This window comes from Lotus japonicus, chromosome 6 (assembly GCF_012489685.1).
Source record: "Lotus japonicus ecotype B-129 chromosome 6, LjGifu_v1.2".
Classification (NCBI taxonomy): domain Eukaryota; kingdom Viridiplantae; phylum Streptophyta; class Magnoliopsida; order Fabales; family Fabaceae; genus Lotus; species Lotus japonicus.
This window is the reverse complement of record NC_080046.1, coordinates 38,426,216-38,451,949: the sequence shown is the minus strand read 5'-3', so window position 1 is coordinate 38,451,949 and position 25,734 is coordinate 38,426,216. Positions and strand designations below refer to the sequence as shown.

The 25,734-nt window shown below is 37.8% G+C and overlaps 1 protein-coding gene across 3 annotated transcripts; it reads right to left on the bottom strand.

Annotated features, from left to right (window-relative positions):
* Positions 1-2,333: 2,333 nt before the first annotated feature.
* Positions 2,334-22,753, bottom strand: LOC130724660 (disease resistance protein RUN1-like). Of its 3 annotated transcripts, none has more exons than XM_057575937.1 (9): positions 22,449-22,753; positions 21,846-22,349; positions 10,448-11,926; positions 6,679-7,783; positions 6,151-6,429; positions 5,349-6,065; positions 4,329-4,764; positions 2,978-3,016; positions 2,334-2,773 (listed from the first exon to the last, which is right to left on the bottom strand). In XM_057575937.1, exons 2-8 carry the CDS (start codon positions 22,325-22,327, stop codon positions 2,997-2,999), a joined length of 4,518 nt encoding a protein of 1,505 aa, XP_057431920.1. In that variant the 5' UTR covers positions 22,328-22,349; positions 22,449-22,753; the 3' UTR covers positions 2,334-2,773; positions 2,978-2,996. The 3 variants fall into 3 exon arrangements, with proteins under 3 accessions (XP_057431920.1, XP_057431919.1, XP_057431921.1); XM_057575936.1 differs by having other exon boundaries at positions 22,467-22,753; XM_057575938.1 differs by lacking the exons at positions 21,846-22,349; positions 22,449-22,753 and adding an exon at positions 12,204-13,558.
* Positions 22,754-25,734: the final 2,981 nt, after the last annotated feature.

The window sequence follows — 25,734 nt, the reverse complement described above, 5'->3', positions numbered from 1 at the left end:
GATACACTGCGGTGTGTCAAAGTGGCAAGCAAAGTGTAGGAGTTCGTCTCTAGCTTACCCCCAAGTGGAAATATTGGAAGAAGAAGTGTGCTTGTCCCGTATGCCCTGCGGGGATGCGTAAAGGATATATCCGAAGAAGTTGAATGAGGGAGGAAATCGTGCACGTGCATATAGACTAACGAATGATTTAGGCTATATGACTAACAAATGTGATGAGAATATGTGATGAGAATATGTGATTTTGAGACTGCACAATCATGGCATAAGAGATATTTGTGGTATGAAATTGATTGTGAGAATGTAATTCAGATAATTCATAAAACATCTGTGGTAGAAATTATGTTAGAGTAGAATCTCTCTCCTCTCTTTTCTCTCTCTTTTATGGAAGTTGACCATTTCTGTTTGTTTGTTGTTTGGGCGATGATTGCCTTTTGTTGTTGTTGTTGTTGCTGTGAACCGGTTTGGTTGAACCGCTGGCTGGGTTTACTGGCGAACCGGGCAGTCTTGGCTGGCTGGACCGGTCCTGGGCTTCAAACCAAAAAAAAATGGGTCGGGTCTTGTTGCAGGCGCGGGTTAGAGCGCAGCAAGAAGAAGAACCTCCACGGGCGTCGATCTGTGACCAAGAAGGGGAGGTCTGGCGGCGGCGCGGGCAGGCGGTGGCTGAGGAAAGCGGCCGGAGGAGCTGCGTGCACGGGAGGAGGCGCGGGCAGGTTTCGCTGAGAACGAAACGCGCGCAGCTCTGCTGGAACACGCACAAAGGAGCGACGATGCTGCTGTGGCGGGGCCGGCGGCGCGACTGGAGGCGCGGCTGGGCTTGGGCTGCGGCGGCGGCGGCACAAGAGGTGCGGGTGCGGCGGCGGCAGTTGGAGAAGGAAGAGGAAAGGAAAAACAATAAAAAAAAAATTAAAGGGGAAAATTAGGTCAGAAAAGAGGATCTGAACGTGCTCAATGATACCATGAAGAAAATACTTTCCGTGCCTATTATTGATAATAGATAGGGTATTTAAACAAAATACGGTTGACTAAATAATAATGATTAAACCTGATTATAAACGTAATTACAGTAAATAAAATACACACGAGGTAAATTGCTCTGATACCATGTGAGATAGTCGGGTAAATTCAATGGGTCATTTGCTCATTCATTGGAATGGAGATAAATATACAAAGCATATGACCAAAGTCAACTCATAAATATATGAGACTAATTAACCTAATTACATGAGAACAATTAGCTTAATTACAAGAGAATAATTCATATTGTATCAGTTGGACCTCAAATGTTTCAAGAAGAGGCGAAGAATTGGGAGATCGACCTCGTTGAGATGGAGTTATTTGACTTGGGTATTGGAGCTGATTTCTGAAGATGGTCGGTGAGAGTCAAGTTTGGGATGGGATGAGTGACTGTTTTCGAGCGAGTAGTTTCTATTTGTTAGTTTAGAGTTTTGGAAACGCTTTACTCTACGTATTTTGTAATCTCTTTTATTTTATAAGTTGGTGTACTTCGTTGAAGGTTTTGATATACAATTTGGAACAAGGTGTATTATTTACCTTTGAAGTTTTAATGAAAGTTCTTTTGGGTTCTTATTTACAAGAAGGTTTACTTATGATTTTTTCGCTGTGATAATTATTTCGAAACGAGTTTACAAGTAAGAGTTTTACGTTTCGCGTTGTGTATGTTTACGAAGTTTTTCCGCTGTGACATTAATTCTGACGCGACAACTATTTCTTTAAAAGGTTTTGTTGATTTTTAATTACGGAGTTATGAAGTGGGGAAAATGTTTACGAACTTTAATGAAGAGCTTTGTCATTAATGATGTTTTAATTAATCGACGCAAATTCTTTCGTAATTTCATAATTGGTTACTCAAAGTAATAGTTCCGAAAATCGGGGCGTTACAGTTTCGCCTCCAATGCTGGACAAGCCACCGCTGCAGTCCTCTCGGCCCAACACCTAGTCTCGTCCTCCTACAAGTGTATTCAAAATCAATTTTGATGCTTCTTTCCCGCAGGACCATATGGCGGGGTTTGGTTTTATTGCAAGAAACAGCGCGGGGAAGATTCTAGCTGCATCAACAAGTGATCCGACTGAGGCTGAAGCGCTTAGCTTCCGGTGGGCTATGTTCCTTGCGGTGGATCTTGGGTTCCGAAGGGTATGCTTTGAGACTAACTGCCTTCCTCTATTCGAAGCTTGGAAGAGAAACTTGCAGGGACCTTCCTATAAATACTTTACTCAAGCCAGACAAATAGTTTACTCATACAAATGACAAAAGTAACCATTAACAACTTAAAAAACATTGAATCTCACCAAAATATGGCAGGGCAAAATTGAAGTAACCGCAATATCTTTGAATTATATCTGCTTTCCAAGTTCGAACTACAATTTTTTAAAGAGAAAATATTATATTATATTAAAACAGGTGATTAAATATCCCAAGAGTCCCAGAATATAGGATATAACAAGATCACTTGGCTTAGAAGCCAGTTGGATTCTCCAAAGATGTGAGCTACCCCAAAACAGCCCACCTCCCTCATGATAAAATCAATCAAATTCAACTCATTAAGCAAAGCTAATGGTCGATTCAGTTTACAATTGACCCAACCCAAAGCCAAAGAGGAAGCACTCAAAATCATAACATGGTGGAGAGAGAACTGCCTGCAGAGAAGGAGAGCCTGATAAAATAGCCAGAACTTGTGCTTGATGAGCATATAAACACCAGGTTGCCAATGAAAAATGCCCCAAGATTTCTCCAGTTCTGATTCCTCTAGTATGCCTACATTATCATTCAAGTTGTAAGAAGGAATGCAACAGAGAAAAGGACTGGTTTGTGAGCTTTGCAATATACAATCAAACTCCAATGTAATAAATTATGAAACTCGAAATTAATAGAACAACTAAATAGAAATGGCCAAAAGCCCTCTCTTGCATCAAACAAAAAAATTAGAAATGGCAAAAAGAAACTGAAGCAGTTAATTACCTCAACCGGTCCAGACTTCTTATAGCATCCTTTTTCGTCCTGTAAAGAGGTGATAAAACAATTAAATTCAAGCATTCGATAGAGTAAACTATCTAAATTACAATGGCTTACAATCCATTCATTTTATAATCATATTGCTGATAAAAATAAGGGGTTAATTTGCTTGATGTCAGAAAAAAAAAATAGAATGCTTATTTATGAGTTGTGAACAATCCAGAGAAAATATATTAAATACATAAGATTTCCAAACATTACTCCAATAATCTGTCTCAGTTAAAATAAAAAAAAAATAGAAGAAAACCACATCCAGAGCTGTTGGAGAAAATCACCAAAACCAGATTTGAGCAATAGCAACAGCAATGCACAAAATGAAACTATCAGAAGTAGGAGTGGAAAAATAACAAATATCTTCTGTGCAAGACCATAAAACCACATGGCTTACTTAAAGAAGCAACCCCACCATCAAAAAGTATGTCCTTTGTCTCTTAGATTTAGATCAAGAAAAAAAGGAAGAAGAAAAAACAAAAACCTTAGACATTAGAGAAAAACTGAATAAGTAAAAACTTACAATATATATACATTTCAATCTAATCTGGAAAATATACATATTCATTTCATTTTCTCTTTACAAGTTTTCTCTTTGTTATCTCTCTACCTTCTTCATCATGTTGAATGATTGTTCTTGGGTTTCGGTCTTGTGGAAGATTTATGGAGGCATTTCAATTACCCAGATTTTCCTAAGAATCAGGTTTCTGATTTCTCTGATATAATTATACTAAATTTAATTTTACCACACTTATTTTTCTTATACTTGATTATACTAAACCTTAAAACAAAGATATCAATATTTTATGATAGGATTAGATTAGTTGTTAGGATATTTAGGAAAGATGAGATATTGAGATAGATCAGAATTATCTGATCATAATCTTCTCCTTTTCTGTTTTTAGTTTTTAACTTATCCTTTTTCCTCTCTCTCTCTCTCTCTCTCTCTCTCTCTCTCTTATGTTCAATTTGAATTGTAATCAGTCATTCAGTCTGGTTAGGAAACCTCTAAGCAATTATTTCTACCTATAAATTCACTGCATGTGAACTTTTTTTTGAAAACAATTTGTATTAATTAGCTTAAGTATGTCCTGAGACATTAGTTTTTCAAAACAAGTTAACCATTTGTGAATTGTGAGGCTTGGGTGTACGGGGTACAATACAATGTTAGCATGATGGAAGTATGAAAAACATGTTAAATTTAGATGAACAAAAAAGTCATCATTTTACAAAATTAATCACAACAATAAATGTAGAAAAGTCTTGTGAAAATAGAGGATATAATTCGCAACTGTAAAATTGTTACCTGGTGCAGGAATGGCTGAAGAATACTCCATAATTATGTCATCAGCTGATTCACCATATATTACATGGACTATTGTCTTCTTCACAGTAAATGGATGCCCCAAAACTACGACAACCTGCACGTCATTACCAGGTTCAAGATTTGACAAAAATCCTTGCCATTCTATATCTTTGAAGGAAGATGCTGTGCCTCGGTTGTAGGACAGAATGATGTTCTTTGTGTGATTCATTATCAAGACGCTAAGAATATCACATTCAGAAGCCATGTTCACAGGGGAAGAGGAACATATAATATGGAGAGTCATTCCTTTCAACCTGCTACCAGTGTCAGGCATTTTAAAAAACAATGACGAACCTTCACTTTTGAAGGTTAGCCATTTAGTGTCACCACCAGGAAAAGAACAGTCACAGTCACCGGATCCATCACTAGTCCATCCCTGTACAATGAATATTTATGTTAACACAGAGTAACAGCTATATATGTCATCACGAGAATTTCTGCATATTCTATTTTCATTCATCTTTTGTAGTAGCAGCTATATATATAGCTATATATAAATAGACAATCAAGGACTCTATTTTAAGAAGTACACTATCAAAGGCTAATATTGGTTTTCTCTTAGAACAAGGGATACAACTCATGCCAACAATTTAGAAACATTGCATGCATTTAATTATCCATCCAGATTGGAAGGACATTTTCCATTTTATCATTGTAACATTGGAAATAGAAGATCACAAAATCAAGTATTCTCATTCAATAAGTTTTTGGTTTTTGTTACAGAAGATCATGTATATATACTACTAAATATGTAACTAGAACTGGCTTTACAAGCCTTACTAACCGTAAGCACTAACTTACTCTTTTAATTCTTTTATGTATTTATACCCAATATATCAACAAAACTTTTCTAATATTTATATGTTTATTGAAGCTTCTTAGCCATCCAATATGAGGAAAATGATGTATAATGACAGTACTGCTCTAATTACTAAGAGACTAAGAGAGAGAGAAAGAAACCTGAGAAATACTCTCTGTAAAAGAATCACTATCAGTGGCTTTAGCTTTGCTGCACTCTCCTGATTGAATAACAAGAGAACTTGTCAAGTTTTCAGACTTTGCAGTGTGAATGGAGATCTGAAAATCAATTGATGTGTGAGTTTCTGTATATGTTATCTGAGGTGTTCTTGGTCTTAATTCCATTTCTGCAGGATTCATGCTAGCTAAACCAACTGAAAGACTTTGAAGTGATGATGAAATGCTCCCAAAAACTTTACACATAAGATTACGTGGAGACATTAGAGACAAAATTAGAGAAGGAAATACATGACTTGATAATCCTTCATAGCCACACAGAGACACATGTTTGATATTTTTTAATCTCATTAGAGAATCGGGAACCTGTGTGATAGCAGTGTCATCTGCCTCTAGATTTGTCAATGACTCCATCTGCATGATGTCCTCTTCCAACTTGTCAATTTTTGAACAGCCGGAAAGAACTAGAGATTTCAGAGATTTCGACTTATAGACACTTTTTGGGAGGTCAATGAGGGATTTACAGTCCTTCAAATTTAGCAGGATAAGATATTTAAGATCTCCAATTGTTGGGTGAACCATCAATAATTTTGGACAATCTTTCAGCATTAACTTTTCAAGATTTGGTAGTCTTAAAAAATCAGGTGTATGTGTCAAGTAATGGGAATGACTCAGATTGAGGAATTTCAGCCTATCAAGCAACTGAAAATATAAAAAACAAAAATGAATTAGATGCCAGCTATTATGTTGATCAAGAGGGACTGTCGAATTTGTTTTAATTAATCACCTGAGGCTCCTTCCAGATAAATTGCAGATTGCTGTGCTTCAAGTCAATAGCAACTGATTTTTTAAGACAAAAGTTCCCAGGCATGTATCTTAAAGGAAACCCAGGCCAGCAGAGCCAACGCAAGTCTTTCGAGAAATATTCAAAATCTCCAGTAAGTTTTACATGACCAAGTTGAAGCAATCTGAGTTTCTTCATCTTCTTAAAAGCTTTAGTCCCAAAAACAACATCATCATTGTTTTTTGGTAAACTTAAAGCCAGTCCCTCGACAGCTATTGTTGCCTGTAAAATAAAAAAACAATGTAATGCACAACAGCAAAATATCAAAGTTTAAAATATGAAAAAGACATCACAATTAAAAGTTAGGAAACAATACTACGCAATAGTTTTTTTTTCTTTTCTTTTAGTTTATGATGAGTAAACAAGTTTATGGTCCATTCAACATATTGACACACTTTTACTTTCCATAATATGTATTAAAATGTATGAAACAATCTGCCTATCAATGTAGATATATGAGAAAGTTCTTACAGTGTTGTTTGTCATCATATCAACAACATCATCATGAAACCATAACCTGCTGCGCTTCTCGGGATTCTTTGGTGACATCTCACGTACAATCTCTCTTCCCATTACTTTGAGCAAATCATGCATTTGAAGCTTATTATTCTTGTCAACTTTTAAAAGGCTTCGCTCAATGAGGACAGTAATTCCAATTTCCCCATGAAGTCCACATCCATCTAAAATCTGTGTAACATAGTTTCTGCCCTTACCTATGAAGAAACAACATATATCAAGGAATATATCTTTCTCCATCTCATCGCTTAAACCATCATAGCTTATTTTTAATTTTTTTTGAATTTGACCATGGGGAATAACTTCAAGTTTCGACAATGCACTTTCCCACTCAGCAATTTCCCTTTCAAACAAATGAGAGCCAAGAACTTCAAGGGCTAGCGGTAGTCTTCCAGAATAAGCAACAACCCTTCTTGAGAGTTCAATGAAATCTGCTGGTGGAGCAACTTGCTTAAATGCATGCCAACTAAAAAGCTCAAGAGACTCACTTTCATCCATTTCTTGGGTTCTGTATATATGAACCACTTGAAGAACTTTCAGTAAATGCTCATCTCTAGTTGTGATGATTAACCTACTTCCTTGACCAAACCATTCACGACTCCCGCACAAAGCTTTTAGTTGGTCCAAACTATTTATATCATCAAGTACAACAAGTGCCCTCTTGTGGCAAAGACGTTCCTTTATTATTGCTTTTCCTAATTCAATGCTATGTAATTTCATCCTTCTATTTCTTAAGATGCCTGAAAGAAGTTGTTCTTGCAAAGCAACTCTGCCATCATGTTGGTCCCAAGCTTCCCTTATATTTGGAAGGAAGCATTTGCCTTCAAAATTCTGATTAATTTCATTGTAAATGGCTTTGGCAATGGTTGTTTTACCACTTCCTCCCATTCCCAAGATTCCTACTATGCGAACCTCATTTGATTTACCACTTAATAATTGAATCATGTCCTGCACACGAGATTCCACTCCCACTGGGTGATCAGCAACAACCAAGTATGCACTGTCATCTAGTCTTGCAGTAACAGTTTTAAGAATATCACCAATCATCTCAATTTCAGTCCTGTCAAATACATAGATTACCAATGAGATAAAATAATCATCTATTAATAATTCTTACTATTAACAGTGCCATCAATCAAAAGGGGGAGAGGAATTTACGATGGATCTTCAATATGAGAAACAAAAATAAAAACAGGAAATTGAATTTTCAAGCAAGTTTTTGTTATATCTTAAGTTTGGGACAAAGGTTATCTCATAGACTACTAATGACCATAGTTATCAAATACGCAATATTCATTAATATGGATTCAATTATGCAGTATTGTTGATCAAAATTATCGTATGTGTTATACCTAGATGATTTGCTGCTATACCGATATAATCAAAATATAATAATTTAAAAAGTATGAAATATGCATACACATAGGGCAACTAAACTGTTGGATTACTTGAGTTCCCTTATTTCCTTCATTTTTGCATCTTACTTATAATTTTATTTGTATATCTGTACTTTCCTTATTTCTAGTTTTGGGCAGATTATATTATCAGAAGTAAAATTGAGACTGTGTATTGCAAGTTGGTATTAGAGCTCCCAATTTGTAAAGTTCTCACATGGACTAGATATATGGTCAAAATATTTCTTATATAAAGGGTACAGATTCCCTCACCCCTAAGCTAGTTTTGCGGTTGAGTTAGGCATAGTGAGAATTAGAGAGGTAAACTCCACAGATTCCCTCATCCCTAAATGTTAGAGCAGCCTTCATTGCTGTTGTTACTGCCTTTGTTACAGTGTCTTGGAGCAGCCTCCATTGCTGCAGTTCCAAACCCTCCATACCTGCTCTTGTGGTCGTACGTCACTACTGCAACCTTGAGGTATTTGCAAAGTCAAGCCCTAGTTGAGCTCTAAGTTGTCATTCCCAGCTGGATCCCTGATTCCCATCCCATCCAAGCCATGCTCTGGGACTAACGTTTCCATCCTAACCCTTTTAGCCGTCACGGCTGGGATCCCGGCCATCTGGCAGGACCCCAACGAGATAGTAAATGCCCCCCGTTTTCCGAAAATGCCGTCCCCTAAATGTAAACATTCAGGGTTTTTATTTAGGGGTACTTCCGAGTTTCCCCAAAGGAAAAACCCTAAAAATTTGATTTTGTTCAATCCTTCCTCTCTTCTACCCTAAGTTGTCAATCCCAGCGGGATCCCATCCCATCCCTGTTCACTGTCCCGGCAATCCCAGCAGGATCCCACCAGGATAAAATTATAAAAAAAATTCAAAAAATTTCCCCAAATGTAAACCGTTGGAGGTTTTTATTTACGGGTATTTCCGGGTTTCAAAACGAAAAAAACCCTAGAAATTTGATTTGTTCGATCTCTCTCTCTTCTTCCACCCACTTTGACCCTCTTCACGTCTGTTCCTATCATGTATATCATTGATTTAGTATGTATATATATGGTTTAAATAATACAAAATGTATACAAAATTTTGCTATCCTAGCCATCCCACTTTTCGGGATCCCGCTTTTCAGGATCCCGATAGCGGTGTTTTTCTTCCAGATCCCATTATCCCAGTTTTGAGGCTGGGACGAATTGGGATTGACAACATAGTTTCTACCCAATTCGACCTCTTTCTCCTTTGTTCTATCTTCACACCTTCCCTCTCTTCGGCCCAAAACCAGCCGCCAACCACTAGGACAGGACCTCCGACCTTTCTTCATCAAGTGTTACCTCTGTTCTACTCACTTCGACCCTCTTCTCCTCTGTTCTACTCACCTCTTGCATGTAAGTTCAGGTTAATGACCCAATGGGTTGTACCATAATATAAATACCAATGGTCCGCCTATTGGGAGGAGGAATTTTCACACACTTATTTAACTGGTCTTCTGTGTTAGGCATTCTTTGTTCTTGACTCCTTCGATAGATAAAAAGTTCACTTTGTTAACAGAAGGCACACCCAGAGTCAGGATGGTCATACTCTCTTTAAAAAACATTTATGCTGACAAACCAATACTTCTTATGATTATGGTATCTTTGTTTTTATTGTTATGAATCCATGTAGTATAAAAACATGTAACAATTCTCATATATCTCTCTCTTTACCTTTTCTCAATGCTCTACTCTCTAATGCAACTTGTTACATTCTTTGAGGAATCTTTCTCCTTTATTAGTTTCTAAGCATCCTATTGTGTATGAGATTCTCCTAGATCGTTACTGCCTTTAGTTGGTCCGTCTAATAAAATGAAGCCTTTTCTCACATTACGCAAATTTATCAAAATTTCTTATGAGCATATGCAACTATTAATCAATTCCTATTGTAGAACTTTTAACTACAGGATGCTACCGATATTGCTATTTGTAAAGGTATTTCCTTCCAATCTAATCTTCAACAATCAACATGTTTACATGATCTCAGATACTATTTTTGTCTTTCCTATATTTTGTCCTTTAGCTCTCATCTATACTGCTTAGACTACAAATGATACACTGAACCATTTCATGAGACCATAGACAATTGAAGCTCGTTCTTTTGTCCATTTGAAACTCTATCATTAGGTGTCATTGCATCAACAATAAAATTGGCCTCAATGGAAAAGTTGATTGTCTAAAAGCATGATTTGTGGCAAATACCAACAATTTTAAAATTAGTTGGACTATGGTGATGCATTCTCACATGTTTAAAAGATTAATTTTGTTTACCTCTTTCTACTAATGAAAGAAAAAATTGATTACCTGTAACTATTTAGATTCCACCCGGACAAGTTTGCAGCTTCAGCGAGTGCTCTTTTCCATCTGATAATCATTTCTTTCGTAGCTGAGGTTTTTTGTACAAGTTCTTCCAGTGCTTTTCCAAAAGATCCAACTTGGTTGCGTACTTCGGACGGTTCCACATCATAGAATACAGGTACAACTTCTTGACCAATAGTTTTATGACATTCCATGATTTTCTCCAACTCTTGTAGGCACCATCTTGAATTTGCATAGTTTACTGAAAAAATGATTATAGAAACTCTAGAGCATTCAATTTCTTGCAACAACGAGGATGAGATATTTTCTCCCCTTTTCAGTTTGTCATCCATGTAAACCTCAATACCAGCATTTTGTAAAGCGGCATAGAGATGAGAAGTGAAAGACCTGCGAGTGTCTGAACCTCGAAAGCTCAGGAACACATCATGGACCCATTTAGATTTTGGCTTCAAACGATTCAGTTCTATTCCCATCTCTTGCACCAAATCATGCATTTCAAGCTTGTTATTCTGGTCAACCTTTAGAAGGCCCCGTTGAATAAGTTTACATATCCCAGTTTCGGCAGCAAGTCCGCAGCTATCCAATAATTGTGTGATATTGTGTCTGTCCTTTCCCATATAGAAGCAAGCAACTTCAATGAATATTTTCTTCTCATCATCATCAAGAATATCATCATCAAGAAAATCATAGCTCAGTTTTAGGACATTTAGTACCTCATTACTTTGATTTCTATTAAGCAGCTTCAATATACATTCCCACTCTGACGCTGTTCTGTCATGTAACAACGAACCCAAAACTTCGAGAGCCAGTGGCAGTCCTCCACAGTAATAAATTGCTTTTCTTGAGAGTTGGATCAAATCATTAGGAGGACTATAATGCTTAAATGCATGCCAACTAAAAAGCTCAAGTGATTTACTTGTGTCCATTTTCTTCATTTCATATACAACGTCCAATTCAAAGAGATCAAGTACTTGCTTTTCTCTGGTTGTAATCAGTATTGTGCTCCCAACACCAAACCTGTCACGACTTCCACATAAAGATTTCAGTTGGTCTAGCTGACTCACATCATCAAGTACTACAAGTACCCTTTTGTGAGATAACATTTTCTCCATTTCAGTGCTACCTACTGACATGTCTGTTGTATTATTGATGTCAGAAAGAAGTTGTTTTCGTAGATAATCGTCACCATTATCCTGCTTCCATACATTCTTAATATTTGCAAGGAAACTTGAACCCTCAAAACTGTGGAAAATGTTGTTGTAAATGACTTTGGCAATGGATGTTTTACCAATTCCTCCCTTTCCCCATATTCCAACAAAGCTAACTGTTGTTCTCCTCATTCCAAATCTGTCAATTAAATCTTCAGCACGAACATCTAACCCTACAGCTTGGAGTGGGCGGGACAAAAATTTACTATCTAGTACCATACGAACAGAACCCACAATATTACCCACAGCATCACAACTGCAGGAATTAAAATTAGGAATCAGAGAAAAGCAAAATCAATTATTTAATATGAAATTAAGAATGACATCAAGCATATATAATTAATGGACTAATTTCACTTTTAGCCTCCAGAGTATCACGATGTGCAAATTAGCTCCTTTTTACTAAAATGAGTGAATGAGTCCTCAATGTTCACATGATGTAGCAATTAAATTAAGTTCTGACATCAGTGTTTCGTCGAAAATTAAAAAACTTCAAATCTAGCTTCCAAATGTGTATAAGTGATGCGGCATACACGTAAGACGGTCACATGACTTGTATATGATCTTCCCCTTTCTTCAACCAAGATGAACCATTGTGAGAAGAAATGGGGTCTTCATTGAACTCTTCTCTGTTTCCTCACGTATCAACTTCCCCTCAATTGGACTGCCAGATTGTGCAGTTGAAATGCTGATTTGTTTATTAAAGCTTACTGATGTGGTAGCTGATACTGATAGGAACCAGAAAATTAGATAGAATTAATTACATAAACACTAGAAATTTGAGAGTCCAGTTCTCTCCCAAGTCCCAAATTCCAATTTCCCAATGATCCCAAGGATAACCAAATCATTTAGATCTGATCCTTATTTATAGATACACCATAACTACTCCTAACTAGATGTAATTGTTCACCAAATGGTTGCGTCTGTTGGCGAAGATGTGCCTATTCCCAAATGGACGTATCTGTTCCTGAACGGATGTGTCTGTTCCGAACAGATGTATTTGTTGGGAGTCCTCTTCCTAACAATACTCCACCCCTGAAGATTCACCTTGTCCTCAAGGTGAAGGACTGAATTCACACTATAGAATTGAACAATAATTCCAAAGATCCACCACACTGCTGCTGATATTTCTTCAAGTTTTGGGTCTGCACTTTGTTTTCTTGTACGGTGAATATAAAAGCAACCACTTGTGAAATCTGAAAATCCACCACCAATCTGTCACTGAAAAGTAAAAATATCCTCCAGGATCCCATGGAACAGTCTTGATCTCCATAACACCCAGCCACAAATCCTTCATTGTTATCCTAAAAATCCACAACCACCTTGCGCGGATCCATCCGCAAAATTTCAGAAAATCAGCAAAAGCTGAACAAGGCAACGCTGGCCACCAAAACACGAGACCTCCATGAAACCCGTGCCCACATTATGTCCCCCAGGAATCTGTCATCACTACCTTTAACTCAATTTGCGGCCTCTGGATGATTCTCAAGCAACTGTTGTTCCAAACCACTGATCATAACCTCCTCCTCAGAACCACCATACACTAGACCCAGTTCTTTGCCCAGCTTCCATATGCGTTTTGCTCTCGACCTCGTAGTAATGCCCAAATCATCCAAATCTTCCTCACTGACCGCAGGTCATGCCGGCTTCGGTTTGTTTTTGCTCCCCTTTGGTCCTGATCGTTCTTTGGTCGCCTTCATCGTCGGCTATATACTAGATGCCTAAACTCTCATAGCAATCCCTTACTTATAAGCTATAAGCCGACTAAGAGCAACTCCAATGCCTTAGACTTTTATACACTATTCAGCATTATTCTACACTATTTATGTGTCATGTCAGACTTAAGAGCCTGCTAAGAGCCTGAAGCAGATTTTGCTCCAATGCATGGGCTCTTAAATTACTATTACAAGGGTCCTACTGTGTCCCACCATACAACATTAAATAATGATATTTATTTTCACCTAATTTAAATTTAAAAGGCTTAATTGCAGTTTTCGTCCCTGATGTATAGTGCTTGTGCAATTTTCATCCCATGTGTTTAAAACGAGCGATTTTGGTACACCTAAGTTTGAAACGTGAAAATTGGGTCCATCCGTTAGTTCACCGTTTAATACTTAACTCCGTTAGCCTATGTGGACATCCAAAATGGTCTGGAATTACTACCTGCACCACCCTTGATTAAAATAATTTATTTTTTGAAACAAAAGAATTGAATTAAAAGTAAATTTAAAATAACTCAACCCTAGTTCCCAAATCTATTACCCGATTAACCTCACCAATCTTAGAAACCTTATCTTTTTCACCTTCTTCTTTGTGCACATCGAACCCCCTTTCTTCCTTCCCCTTCAATCTCCTTCAACCGATTGTGAGGAAGTGTGTGATCGAACGGCTCCAACGGAAGAATCTCCAATGGCTAGTGGGCACGCGCGTGGAACACGAGGCTCACAGGGACAACGACCAGGAAAGGAGCATGTGGTCCCTGAACCTGAACCTGAACGAAGAACATGCGACAAGCCACATCCATAGAACCTTCTCCCTGGGTTCTCTCTGGTCCACGACGTCCTAAGTGGAGAAACAACCCCACAATCGCAAATCACTCTTCTGCCATGGGGGTCACCCACACTCGTCGCAGACGACGACGAAGCTTGAGGCACTCGCCCATTCATGTCCATTCACGAAGCCTGGAGAAAGTTCTTGGTCTGGGTTCTTGGTCTGGAGAACGTTAGTCTCGAACAACTGATTTCTAGGGTTTAGAATTGGGAAATTTGGGACTGAATCCTTATTTAAATGTCCATGGTAATTTTTTTATTTTATTCATCTTTTTTTTAATCACATGGAAGCTTATCTGGAGTCATAGTGGCAGTACAGGTCATTAATGAGAGCCACGTATGCCAATTTAAACGGTGAACTAACGGATGGACCCAATTTTCACGTTTCAAACTTAGGTGTACCAAAATCGCTCGTTTTAAACACAGGGGATGAAAATTGCACAAGCACTATACATCAGGGACGAAAACTGCAATTAAGCCAATTTAAAATTTAATAGTATATCAATACTTCAACTAGAAATTAATTTAATTATTACTTATACTAATTTAATTTAAAATTAATTTTACTAAAAAATTTAAAAAATAAATTTTAAATTTGAACATGTTAACTTAAAAATTTTTAGAAAAGTACATTGTATTGAATTATAGAAATAAAAGAGAGCCAAACTTGAGAGAGAGCCTCATTAAAACCTTACTAGGAAAAGCCCAATTGGGATACAAGCCTAGTGAAGGAAAAAGAGTACAACAATCCCTAAGAGAGACCTTAATACACTACATTAACAAAATAAATACGAAAGGAAATACATGACAATGAAAAAATAAACAACAATACATTTGAAACGAAATACACATTAAGACGTGAAGATTAAATTTCATTATTATCGATTTCAGGAAGCTCCCAGATATGCTCCACCAAGTCTGCTTGAAGTTGGCGATGAATTGACTTTTCAATTTGATGTGCTCTCCTTTCCAACATATTTCTAAAAGCGGGAATAGGACCGCTTAATACTTCAGCATCCGATATGTCATTATTGACCTGCTCATAAACAAAATTACCTTTGTACGTGTTGCGCTCATCTTCAACAATCATGTTATGCAATATGATGCAAGCATAGATGATTGACTTCATGTCATTCGGATGCCACCAGCGTGATGGACCACGGACAATCGCAAACCGAGATTGGAGCACTCCGAATGCACGTTCCACGTCCTTTCTTGCTGCTTCTTGTCTTTTGGCAAACTTTTGCTTTTTTTCTCCTTGTGGCATTGGGATGGTCTTCACAAATGTACCTCACTCGGGATAGATATCGTCTGCTAGATAGTATCCCATGTGATACATTGTTTCATTCACTCTAAATTTCACCATGGGAGCAGCTCCACGCAAAACCTCATTAAACACGGGAGATTGGTTTAGCACAGTAATGTCATTATTTGAGCCTGCAATGCCAAAAAATGCATGCCAAATCCACAAGTCTTGTGATACCACTGCTTCAAGCATGATTGTGGGTCTTCCATGATCACCTCGGGTGTATTGACCTTTCCACGCAACTGGACAATTCTTCCATTTCCAATGCATACAATCAATGGAACCTAACATACCTGGAAATCCACGAGACTCCCCCCATTGAAGTAGGCGTGTCATGTCTTCCTCGTTCGGACGCCTCAAGTATTGCCCACCAAATACTTCACACACACCTTCTACAAAATTCTTTAAGAACTCAATTGCAGTACTTTCACCAATTCGAACTTATTCGTCAACACTGTCAGCAGGTGATCCATACGCCAACATACGAATAGCGGCGGTGCACTTTTGTAATGGTGATAGACCTTGTCTTCCAACTGCATCAACAGACATTAAAAAGTACGGGTTATAAGACCCAAGGGCCTCTACAATTCTGAGGAACACATGCTTTCGCATTCGAAACCTTCGTCGAAAAAGCTCTTCCGTGTATACAGGATTTTCAGAGAAGTAGTCCTTCATCAACCGCTCGTTCCCAGCTTCACGATCTCTCTTTATCACTCTTCTTATTTTCTTGGGTCTAACGGTGTTGGCATGTTGTTGTTGTTGATAGAACTCCATCTCCTGCTGCATCATATCTTCAACGAACGTGTCATTCATAAAATCCTCCACACATTCGTTGTAAAATGTGTTCCAGTCGGGTAAATTGTTTGGGTCCATTATATGGCACAATGAGAAAATATTGGTGTAATTTGATAGGAGGAATACAAGATGAGAGAACGAAAGAACTGTTGAATGTTGAAATGAATGAAATATGGCATGAATAAATAAGAGAAACAACGGTTATATTCCCAACGGCTATATTCCCCAACGACTATATTCCCAACGGCTATATTCCCAACGGCTATATTTCCCAACGACTATATTCCCAACGGCTATATTTCCCAACGACTATATTCCCAACGGCTATATTTCCCAACGGCTATATCCCCAACGGCTATATTCCCCAACGGCTATATCCCCAACGGATATATTCCCCAACCGCTATATTCCCCAACGGCTATATTCCCCAACATTGACGTAGTACTTATTACCAAATTTGAATGATAAAATTACGACATTGACAATATACTAATTAAGAAATTAGAATAACGAAATTACAACATTGATGCAGTACACATGAAGAAACTAGAATAATAAAATTACAACATTGATGCAATACACATTAAGAAATTGGAAGAATAAAATTACATCACTGATACACATTAAGCAACACAAGAAGATTTAAGACATTCCTAGTTCACTTAAGGCGAAAGCACGTAGTGAGTTATGCGTACGCAACTCCTCATCGTTCATTCCAGATGTGTTCTTGTTAAGGATATCCATATATGCCCTAAAGTTCTCCGCCTTCTTAAATTTGAGTTCTTCCTGTCTCAATTGCAGTTCACTTTGTTTCAGTTGTTGGTCAGCTTGTTGCAAATCTAGTTCTCTGTTCCTTATCTCCCTAAAATTTGCCATCATTTCCATTTTAGCGTTCCCCATGGCTAACACATCAGGGTGAGGAGCAAAAGATAGAGTACTTGACGCAGTATCTGTTGTTTTGGCCTTTCTCTTCTCTGCCTTTTTGCCCTTCGGGCGGGTTGTTGGTGGTGTTGCCTCATATTCGTCGTAATCAATTGATGCACTTGGGTCAGTCGATGTTCCGTCGGCGCCAGCTCCTGACTTCTTTTGTCCCCTTGAATTGGTTTTCATTGATTGTCCCTTCCACTTTGGTTCATCTTTCACCATCCGCCATACATTCTCATGTGTGAAATCTTTTTTATGGTCTACCTGAAATAGGGCATGCGCCTCAGCCATGATATCCTTCTCTGAGTGTCCACTTTTCCAAGGAGTGGTAACTTTGTTGTAGCAACCGGTAAAGAATTGAATATCTTTACTCAACTTTCCAAAACGACATTTCAGCATCTTCCCTGTCCTCGGAGGAGTGTCAAAGTCACGGTACTCTTCAAATTGGTCGCGGATCCTATCCCAAAACTTTGATGCCGTTTGATCAGTTCCCACCGTCGGATCCTTAGAAATGTTGAGCCATGATTGAACAAGAAGTAAATCGTCTTTAACCCTCCATCTGGTGCGTTTCTTTCCAGAAGATTGATCTTCATCTTCAAGATCAATATCATCTAGACCCTCGTGTTGTGTATCATCAGGCGTAGCCTCACATTGTGTATCAGAGACTTTTGAACCAGTACTACCAGTAGGAGGGGCTTGGCTTTGAAATTGGTATTGTGGTGGATGCATGGGGTATTGTGGATTTGTGAAATTTTCATCAGGGTGAAGTGGTTGGTTTTGAGATGTATATGGAAACATTTGGTACTGAGAATTATGAACATTGCCACCGGTGTGAGGCGGTTGGTTTTGAGGTGGATATGAAGACATTTGGTATTGAGAATTTTGAAAATTGCCACCGGGGTGATGCGGTTGGTTTTGAGGTGGATATGGAGACATTTGGTGTTGAGAATTTTGAAAATTGTCACCGGGGTGATGCGGTTGGTTTTGAGGTGGATATGGAGACATTTGGTGTTGAGAATTTTGAAAATTGCCACCGGGGTGATGCGATTGGTTTTGAGGTGGATATGGAGACATTTGGTGTTGAGAAATTTGAAAATTGCCTTGGGTGTGACGCGCTTGGTTGTGAGGAGGAAATGACAGCGTAGGTCGAAACACCTATGAAGGTTGGTTTCCTTGTTGTAACATCGGCGGAGGTTGAGAACTTTCATTGGTGGGAAGTGTTTGATCGTCCAACAATTCATAGTATTGTTGATAATGATGGTGATCCATTTTGAATTTTGTTTGAATCTTTGGACAAGAGAGAACTGTGGGAGTAAAAATTGATGTGTAAAATGATGAAGTGCACACTATATATAATGTATAAAAGCTGAAAATGGGAGAGAAACGGTCTGATAACCGGCCAAACCGGTCAGACAACCTAAAACGGTAAAAAAACCGGCTCCAGCCGGTCAAAACCGGTCTGAAACCGGTCCACAACGGGAGGGTGACCTGCCCAACCGGTCACCCTATATATAAACCCATTTCAGCCCCATTTTTTAACCCTAGCCGTTTCTCCCCCTCGAAACCCTCTTCTTCTTCTTCTCCCCTCTTCTCTTCTTCTTCTTCTTCTTCTTCTTCTTCTTCTTCTTCTTCTTCTCCCCTCTTCTCTTCTTCTCCCCTGCCTCCTCGAAACCCTCTTCTCTTCTTCTTCTTCTCCCATCTTCTCTTCTTCTCCCCTGCCTCCTCGAAACCCTCTTCTCTTCTTCTTCTTCTCCCCTCTTCTCTTCTTCTCCCCTCTTCTCTTCTCTGCTTCTACCTGCAACCTCACTGCAACCCCACCAAAACCCACCTCACTGCAACCTCACCACCACTGAAACCCAACCCACCGAAACCCAACCCACCTCACCGCCTCAAACACCCACCACCACAGCCAAAATCCACCTCACCGCCCCCAAATCGACTGACCACCACCCAAATCGGAGCCACCAGATCAGATCAGGGGAAAGGAAGCCCCTTTTCGCACATGCAAGTCTCCAGATCATCTCCCTTTCAAGCAGATCGGACATGCAGGGCTCAGAGATTTTTTTTTTCCTATGTAAATATCAGTTGCAGTGTAAAAGTTTGATTTTTTATCATTCAGTTTGATTTTGGTTGTAAAGTTTGGATTTTTTTAAAAAAAATTGATTTTGGTTATGTTCTTGTGTTAGTTTATTTCAAATCTGTTGTTCTTCCTTCTTCCCTTCTACCGTTTCTTCCCTCTGAAAGTAGTTGATGAGGAGCATGTGAGAGAAGATAATAGTTTTTTAATATAAGAGCTCATTAAGCAGGAGCTCTTGCAGAAGAGCCTCTGCACTGTAGCTAAGAGCTTGAAGGCTCTCTCCAACGCACAGAAAAAATAAGAGCTGGCTCTTAAGCCCTCCAGCTGGGCTAAGAGCCCAGCGTTGGAGATGCTCTAACAATAAGCCCACTCTAGTCCTAGGTCTCTATCTCAAGTTATCTTGGCTAAATGTAGTAATCATTTATTTCCTGTGTTAAGAGTTGAAATTTCTAAAAGAAAACCTTCAAATTCTTTATGTTGATGCAGCAACGAAGACACGATACCTGAATGCTAGCAATCAAGAACTATGTCCTCCCAATGAAGCTAGACTATCTTCAGATAATCTTGATCCCCCAACGCCTTGGGAAAATAAGTCTCGTTGCTAGCTCCTACAATTTACATTTCAAGCACTAATCTTGTGCAACGCATTTTCAAAGTGTTCGCATAAAAAAACTTTAGGGCATTCTAGATTCTACGAGTTTAAGGGTGACATGAATAGATATGGGAGTGACACTAATAATAATTCTCTTTCTAAAAACCCATTCCTCTCCCCTCTAACCAAACAGGGGCTAAAAGTTGCACCACAAAGTTTCAGACCAACAACCGATTCCAACATTTAGGGTTCACATAAACCCTAACCACCATTCCTTCTCCCAATACTTGTCCGCTCTTGAACTATCCCTACATTTTCTTCTCTACCCTACGGAAAGTTTGGAATTGTCCCTTCATTTTAGGAAATAGCTGATTTTGGTCCTTGCCGAAGTTTTGTATCCAGCCAACTTGTCATTCTTCCCCACCGTGCTTTTGTGAAATGCTTACATGTTAAATGAATAGGATGTGTAATTTTTGTCCAACTTGTCATTCGTCACCACCATGCTTACGTGTCATGCCTACATGTTAAATGAATATGACGTGTAATTTTTTTTCTTTTTCATCCTATAAATTAAAACATTTCGCATCATTAAAAATAAAAAAATTATTAACTAACCAAAAACTTCTTTATTTTTGTGCAGTTCTCTTCTCTACCACCCTCATCAATCAAACCCACAAAAAACTCTAACCCTGAAAAAATCTCAAAATCCTTTGCTCTCTTGTCTCGCAGCTAATGTGCACCAACATAACTATAAGGGTTGATTCTAATGGTGGAGCAAGTCTCATATCATCTAATATGTTAAATAAAGAAGAAGGTAAAAGTTTAGTTATTAGGGAATTCCCAAATCTCCTGATATGGTCAAGCCAAAGGGAGGTCAAAGCTATATATTGCACTTAAGTTTTTTGTTTTTAGATACAATCTATGAAGCACGGGTACTTAAAAAATGATGTTGCACCCGTACCGGGTACGTACTCGATGGGTACGTGTACGTACTCGAGACGTATCCAAAAATAATTTAAAACAAAAAAAAATGGGTACTTCTTGGGTACTCCATCAATGTTTTTGGGTACTTTTGCATCATTAGTGAATGGTTTCACAAAGACACCTTACTAACTTCATACACATTCGCAAATCACACATTACTGGTAACTCTACCTCAGAAACGCCTCCTCTAAATGTTAAAATGTTTCATTCAATTTTAAAATGTTTCATTCATATTCAGCTTAGCGACTTATTGTGGTCTATCCATTTAAGTCTTCTTTACATTAATATTATGATATATTTATTGAATATTATTTTAATTTATGGTTTTTCTATATTTTTCATGATATGGTCATATTTATATATAATTTTATATTTCAATTCATACACATATATAATTTTTTTTTTAAATATACACATATTCTAACGTACCCGTACCCGTATCAGTAGCACTATAGTTAATATCTGACTTAGTTTAATATTTGTTTTGTGAGAGTGCAAGTGTACTGGGGTATTGGGGTGAGAACGAGAGAAGTATGTGTTGTAAAAAATTTCACATAAGTGACTATTCTTTAGTTGTCGATTTAGACAACGAACTTTGTTTTTTCTCCTGTTTTGGAGCTTTTCCGCATTTATTCTTGTTTCTTTTAATTGTGCTTATTTTACTTGTTTAGTTGTGTTATTTTAATTTTCAGCAATAATTGCATCATCAGATCACAAGAAATCCAGAAATCAATGTTGAACAACCAATGTTCAAGAGTTAGACATCCAAACCTAGCCAACCCAGAATCTCTTTCAACCAACATATTTAGAAGAGAAACTAGGAGGAAGATGTTTGTATCAAATTTTTGACCTTTAATCCTTAGATTAAATGGTTTAAATTAATAACTAAAAAGTCGAATTGGGAGTTGATCAAATGAGTCAATATAATATTTAAGATGAGGATCGTACCGGAATCGGTCAGGGGGCGCAGAGTAACCCGTAAAGGAAGCAATTTCCGAGAGGGCCTTTCTCCAAGTCAAGACGGTGTCTTCCTCCACCGACCTTCTCTTGACCATCAGTTCAAACTCTTGCCCGAAGATACCCTTTTGCTCCCGCACATCGCAAACATCAACGCCAAAAAACACAGGCAAAACCACTTGACCCTGGACTCTGTGACACTCCAAGATCTTTTCCAGCTCCTTCAGACACCGGCTGGAACCACCGTAGCGCTCGGAGAAAACAACAACGGAAACCCCTGACCCTTTGATTTCTCGCCGGGGAGGATTTCCCTTCACCTTGTTGATGTTGTCGAAGCAGCATGTTGGGATTGATAGTTTTTTGTGGAGAAGGGAAATGAAAGGCTCCACCTCAATGTCCGCCAATGTGTAGCTGAAGAAAACTCGGTCTATTATGCTTTCGAGATTTGCAATGTTGGTCGACGATGAAGACATGATCGAATTGATTGGATTATCTCTGCAAGAGAGGAAGGGTATGATTGAGGAGTCTTTTTCAATCGTAATAATTAGAAGACAGCAGTACCATAAATAAGCTGTGAGAAGAAAACAAGTCAACCAAGTCAAGAAGCATCACTCATTCGATTATCTTTTATCTCATTGGATGGAGTCTATAAGTCATCACCGTGCCGCTTCATCTTTTTCTCCTTTGCTTCAATTATTTCAGAATTTCTTTGCAACTTCGAGTCACAACCACCTTTGCGAAGAAATTGTTTTTGTAGGGCCCTTTGTCTTTTTCATTCTACTTGTTTTCATGTGTGAATGTGTGTGATCCCAAAAAAATTCCACACATGACACGACTCCTTCCCCCTAACTTCCTTCCTCTTAGTGTAAATGAATGACGGAACTCTTTTTTTTTTTATCTTAAATAAATGAGGAAATCTATCTATCTATCTATATCTATCTATCTATCTATCTATCTATACTATATATAAAGGGAAAGTTTTTGCAGCCTGGAGGGCGACTTTGTCATTCAATATTTCATTGTACACCACTTTTAAATTAAGCATGGGTATTTATCTAAAAATGCTACATATTTCCGTTAGATTGGATCAGGACCGTTGATTGCATCTGCAATGTTGTTGGCATCCCTCATATGTTAATGCATCTTCCTTTCCCCATTCACCAGTTACACTTTCTCATAAACCTCTTGGGCTTCAACAATCTTCCCACCATTCAATGAATTTAATTCATCCTCACATGGGCACTCCTAAGATCAAACAAGTTTGCATCGTCTCTTCCTCTTCCACCTTCTCAAGTTCCACGTTATCATCCACCTCTTTAGCTTCAACTATCTCCCTATAAAATGTCTTCAACAAGCTTTCCTCACATAGGCACTCTCAAATCAAAGCACGCACGCTATAGAGAAACACGATTCTACCAACCCTCCGCACCACTTGTGCCAATTTTCACATCAAGGTATAACTCAATCACTTATGCTTCATTCCTTTGATTATATTCAGTTTCATATCTCAATAATCTTTTGTTTTATCTCACATCTTCCCTTCCTGTTTCTTTACCATACAAGCCCTACATATCATCCTCTACATTACTGTAAGAACTCTCTTTTGAACACTTTTTTTTGCTTTTCATGTTGGCATTTTCTCTGAGAAATAGTTTCTGATTTATAATTCAGGCATATTTTACTATATATGTTAGTGCATTTGTTGTTAACTTGACAATAACAATTTTAAATTTTTTTGCTATTTTTAACTTTATTGTATGCATGTTTATGCTACAGAATCAAAATCATGGACGGATAATTTGCTTGCAGTTCTAGAGAATGTGTATTTTCATGACCATCATCTGCCATGATTTTAGAAGTCATTGTTGTCCATCTACAGCAAGTTTGCAACGTTAGAATGTCACTCAAATCATTTTAACTATTCTTCTCCCAATTTTTAATTTTTCACCAGTATCTTCTTCTCCCCCCAAACCACTGATGAGTTGCATTCGTCTCTTATTTTTATTTTTTTAATTCACCTACCCAAGATAGACAATCTAAGGACTTCATCACATTTTTTGTAACACATACCTCAAAGGTTTACAACATTGTTTTTTTTTTTCATTATGTAATACATAATTTGGTCTCTTCATTTATCATAAATGCATACGGTTGTGATTCTCAGATTTCTATTCTATTTGTACGGTTATGTTGCAGTGCCTTTAAACTTAGTTCTTTCATGGTGCCTTATGTCATAAGCTTACCTATTCTTAGTGCTTTTGCCATCTCCATTTCATTTGGAGCATACTTCTATATGTGGCTTAATCACTTGAGGTCCACTAAATGAAAAGAATTCATCAATTGGCAAAAACAATTATCACCTTTGTTACCTACCATCTGGATAAGGTTAGATAAATGGGAAACCTTGCAGAAATTTAGGCAGGTTAAAACAATATTATGTTTTTTTATTCAACATTATTCCTCTTATCCTATTTAGTGGAGACACTGGAAGAGAGCTGGACTGATTTTTTAATAGAACAGTTTTAACTTATTTTGTAATGGCTTTCAAGTAATTTGTGAATTCATAGTTTTGTGGTCAATTGATCAATAATTAGGATTTTTATTTTGTTGTTAAACTTTAATTGATTTTATGTTGAGCTTTGATTTAATTTGCAACTGAACTTGATTTTTTTTACCTTACTTTTCAAGATACTAGAGTATTTTTAATCTTCTCTACTGACATTGGTGTGTTATTTTTTTTTTGTTCATCAGAATGTCTCTTTGTATCATTTTATTTAATTTTAATGTTTTTCGGCACTGTTAAGTACTTTATGTGATAAGGATAATGGTGGTGGTTATATTTGGTCGGGTGGTGTTAAAATTTAAAAATAGGAACCTCCAATTTGCACTTTCCTGCTCACTCTTATTTGTTAACTACTTTGTGTCTTACTTGAAATTTATTGCTTATAGTTATAAGGAATGTGGTTATATATAGTGGGGTGGTGTTAAAAATTAAGAATAAGAACAAACACTTTGCACAAATGCAGTACTTCCCATCTGAACATGTTTCATGGCCACAAAAGAATGAAGCTTATTGACAGATTTGGAAACACAAAGATTGAGAAAGCTTTGTTGGATTGTAAAAGAACAAAATAGGAATTATACTTGGGGAGCGAATGATATGAATTCTGGAAAATTGCTGAATTTGGGAGGAGAGTATTGGCTTTTAGTGTAATGCACACGATTTTTATGTGGGCGTAAAGCCCCTGGAGTTACTGTTTGCCTAATAGAATATTCTTTGGTTTTCCTTTTGTTCTGTAAATTCAGGTTCCCTGTAGTACGAATGTCCTGCACGATGCTAGGACAATAGGTTCGACAATCGCTAACAGTAAAACAAAACTTAAACCAGAAACAACAAGACACAAGAATTGTTAACCCGGTTCAGTGAAAAACTTTCACCTACGCCTGGAGGGTTTGCACCCAAAGAAAGGAAATCCACTATCTCAAGATTCAGGAATTACAGACACTCATGAACACAATAGTTCATAGTTCACTTCCTAATCTACCCAGCGTATTTCTACTTAGAATCTCAACCTAAGTATGAGAGCCCCTCTCACTTTCTCTCAATCACTGCCACAGTGATTGGTGAATACAATGAAAAATCAGAGTTTGAATGCAATCAAACACACAGAACCCTTCTTTGCTTTATAGAATCAGTGAGCAAAGAGAATTCACAACTAACAAAGGACAAAGCACAAACACAAATCCTAAAACACTTGATCTCTCTCTTAGCTTCGGTGGTCTTCATGTTTTAGGTCTTCATCCTTTTATAGACTTCAGCAGCGGTAGCATGGGCTCTAGGGTTAGCATGGGCTGAAATAACAGATTGCAGCAACAACAA

Excerpts from the sequence above, each read along its gene's own strand:
- LOC130724660 (XM_057575937.1), bottom strand. The coding sequence starts at position 22,327 with ATGTCTTCATCGTCGACCAACATTGCAAATCTCGAAAGCATAATAGAC. Across the intron at positions 7,784-10,447 it reads TGGAATCTAAATAGTTACAG|GACTGAAATTGAGATGATTG; the intron begins GTAATCAATTTT and ends TGTATTTGACAG. Across the intron at positions 3,017-4,328 it reads TTCAGCCATTCCTGCACCAG|GACGAAAAAGGATGCTATAA; the intron begins GTAACAATTTTA and ends ACCTCTTTACAG.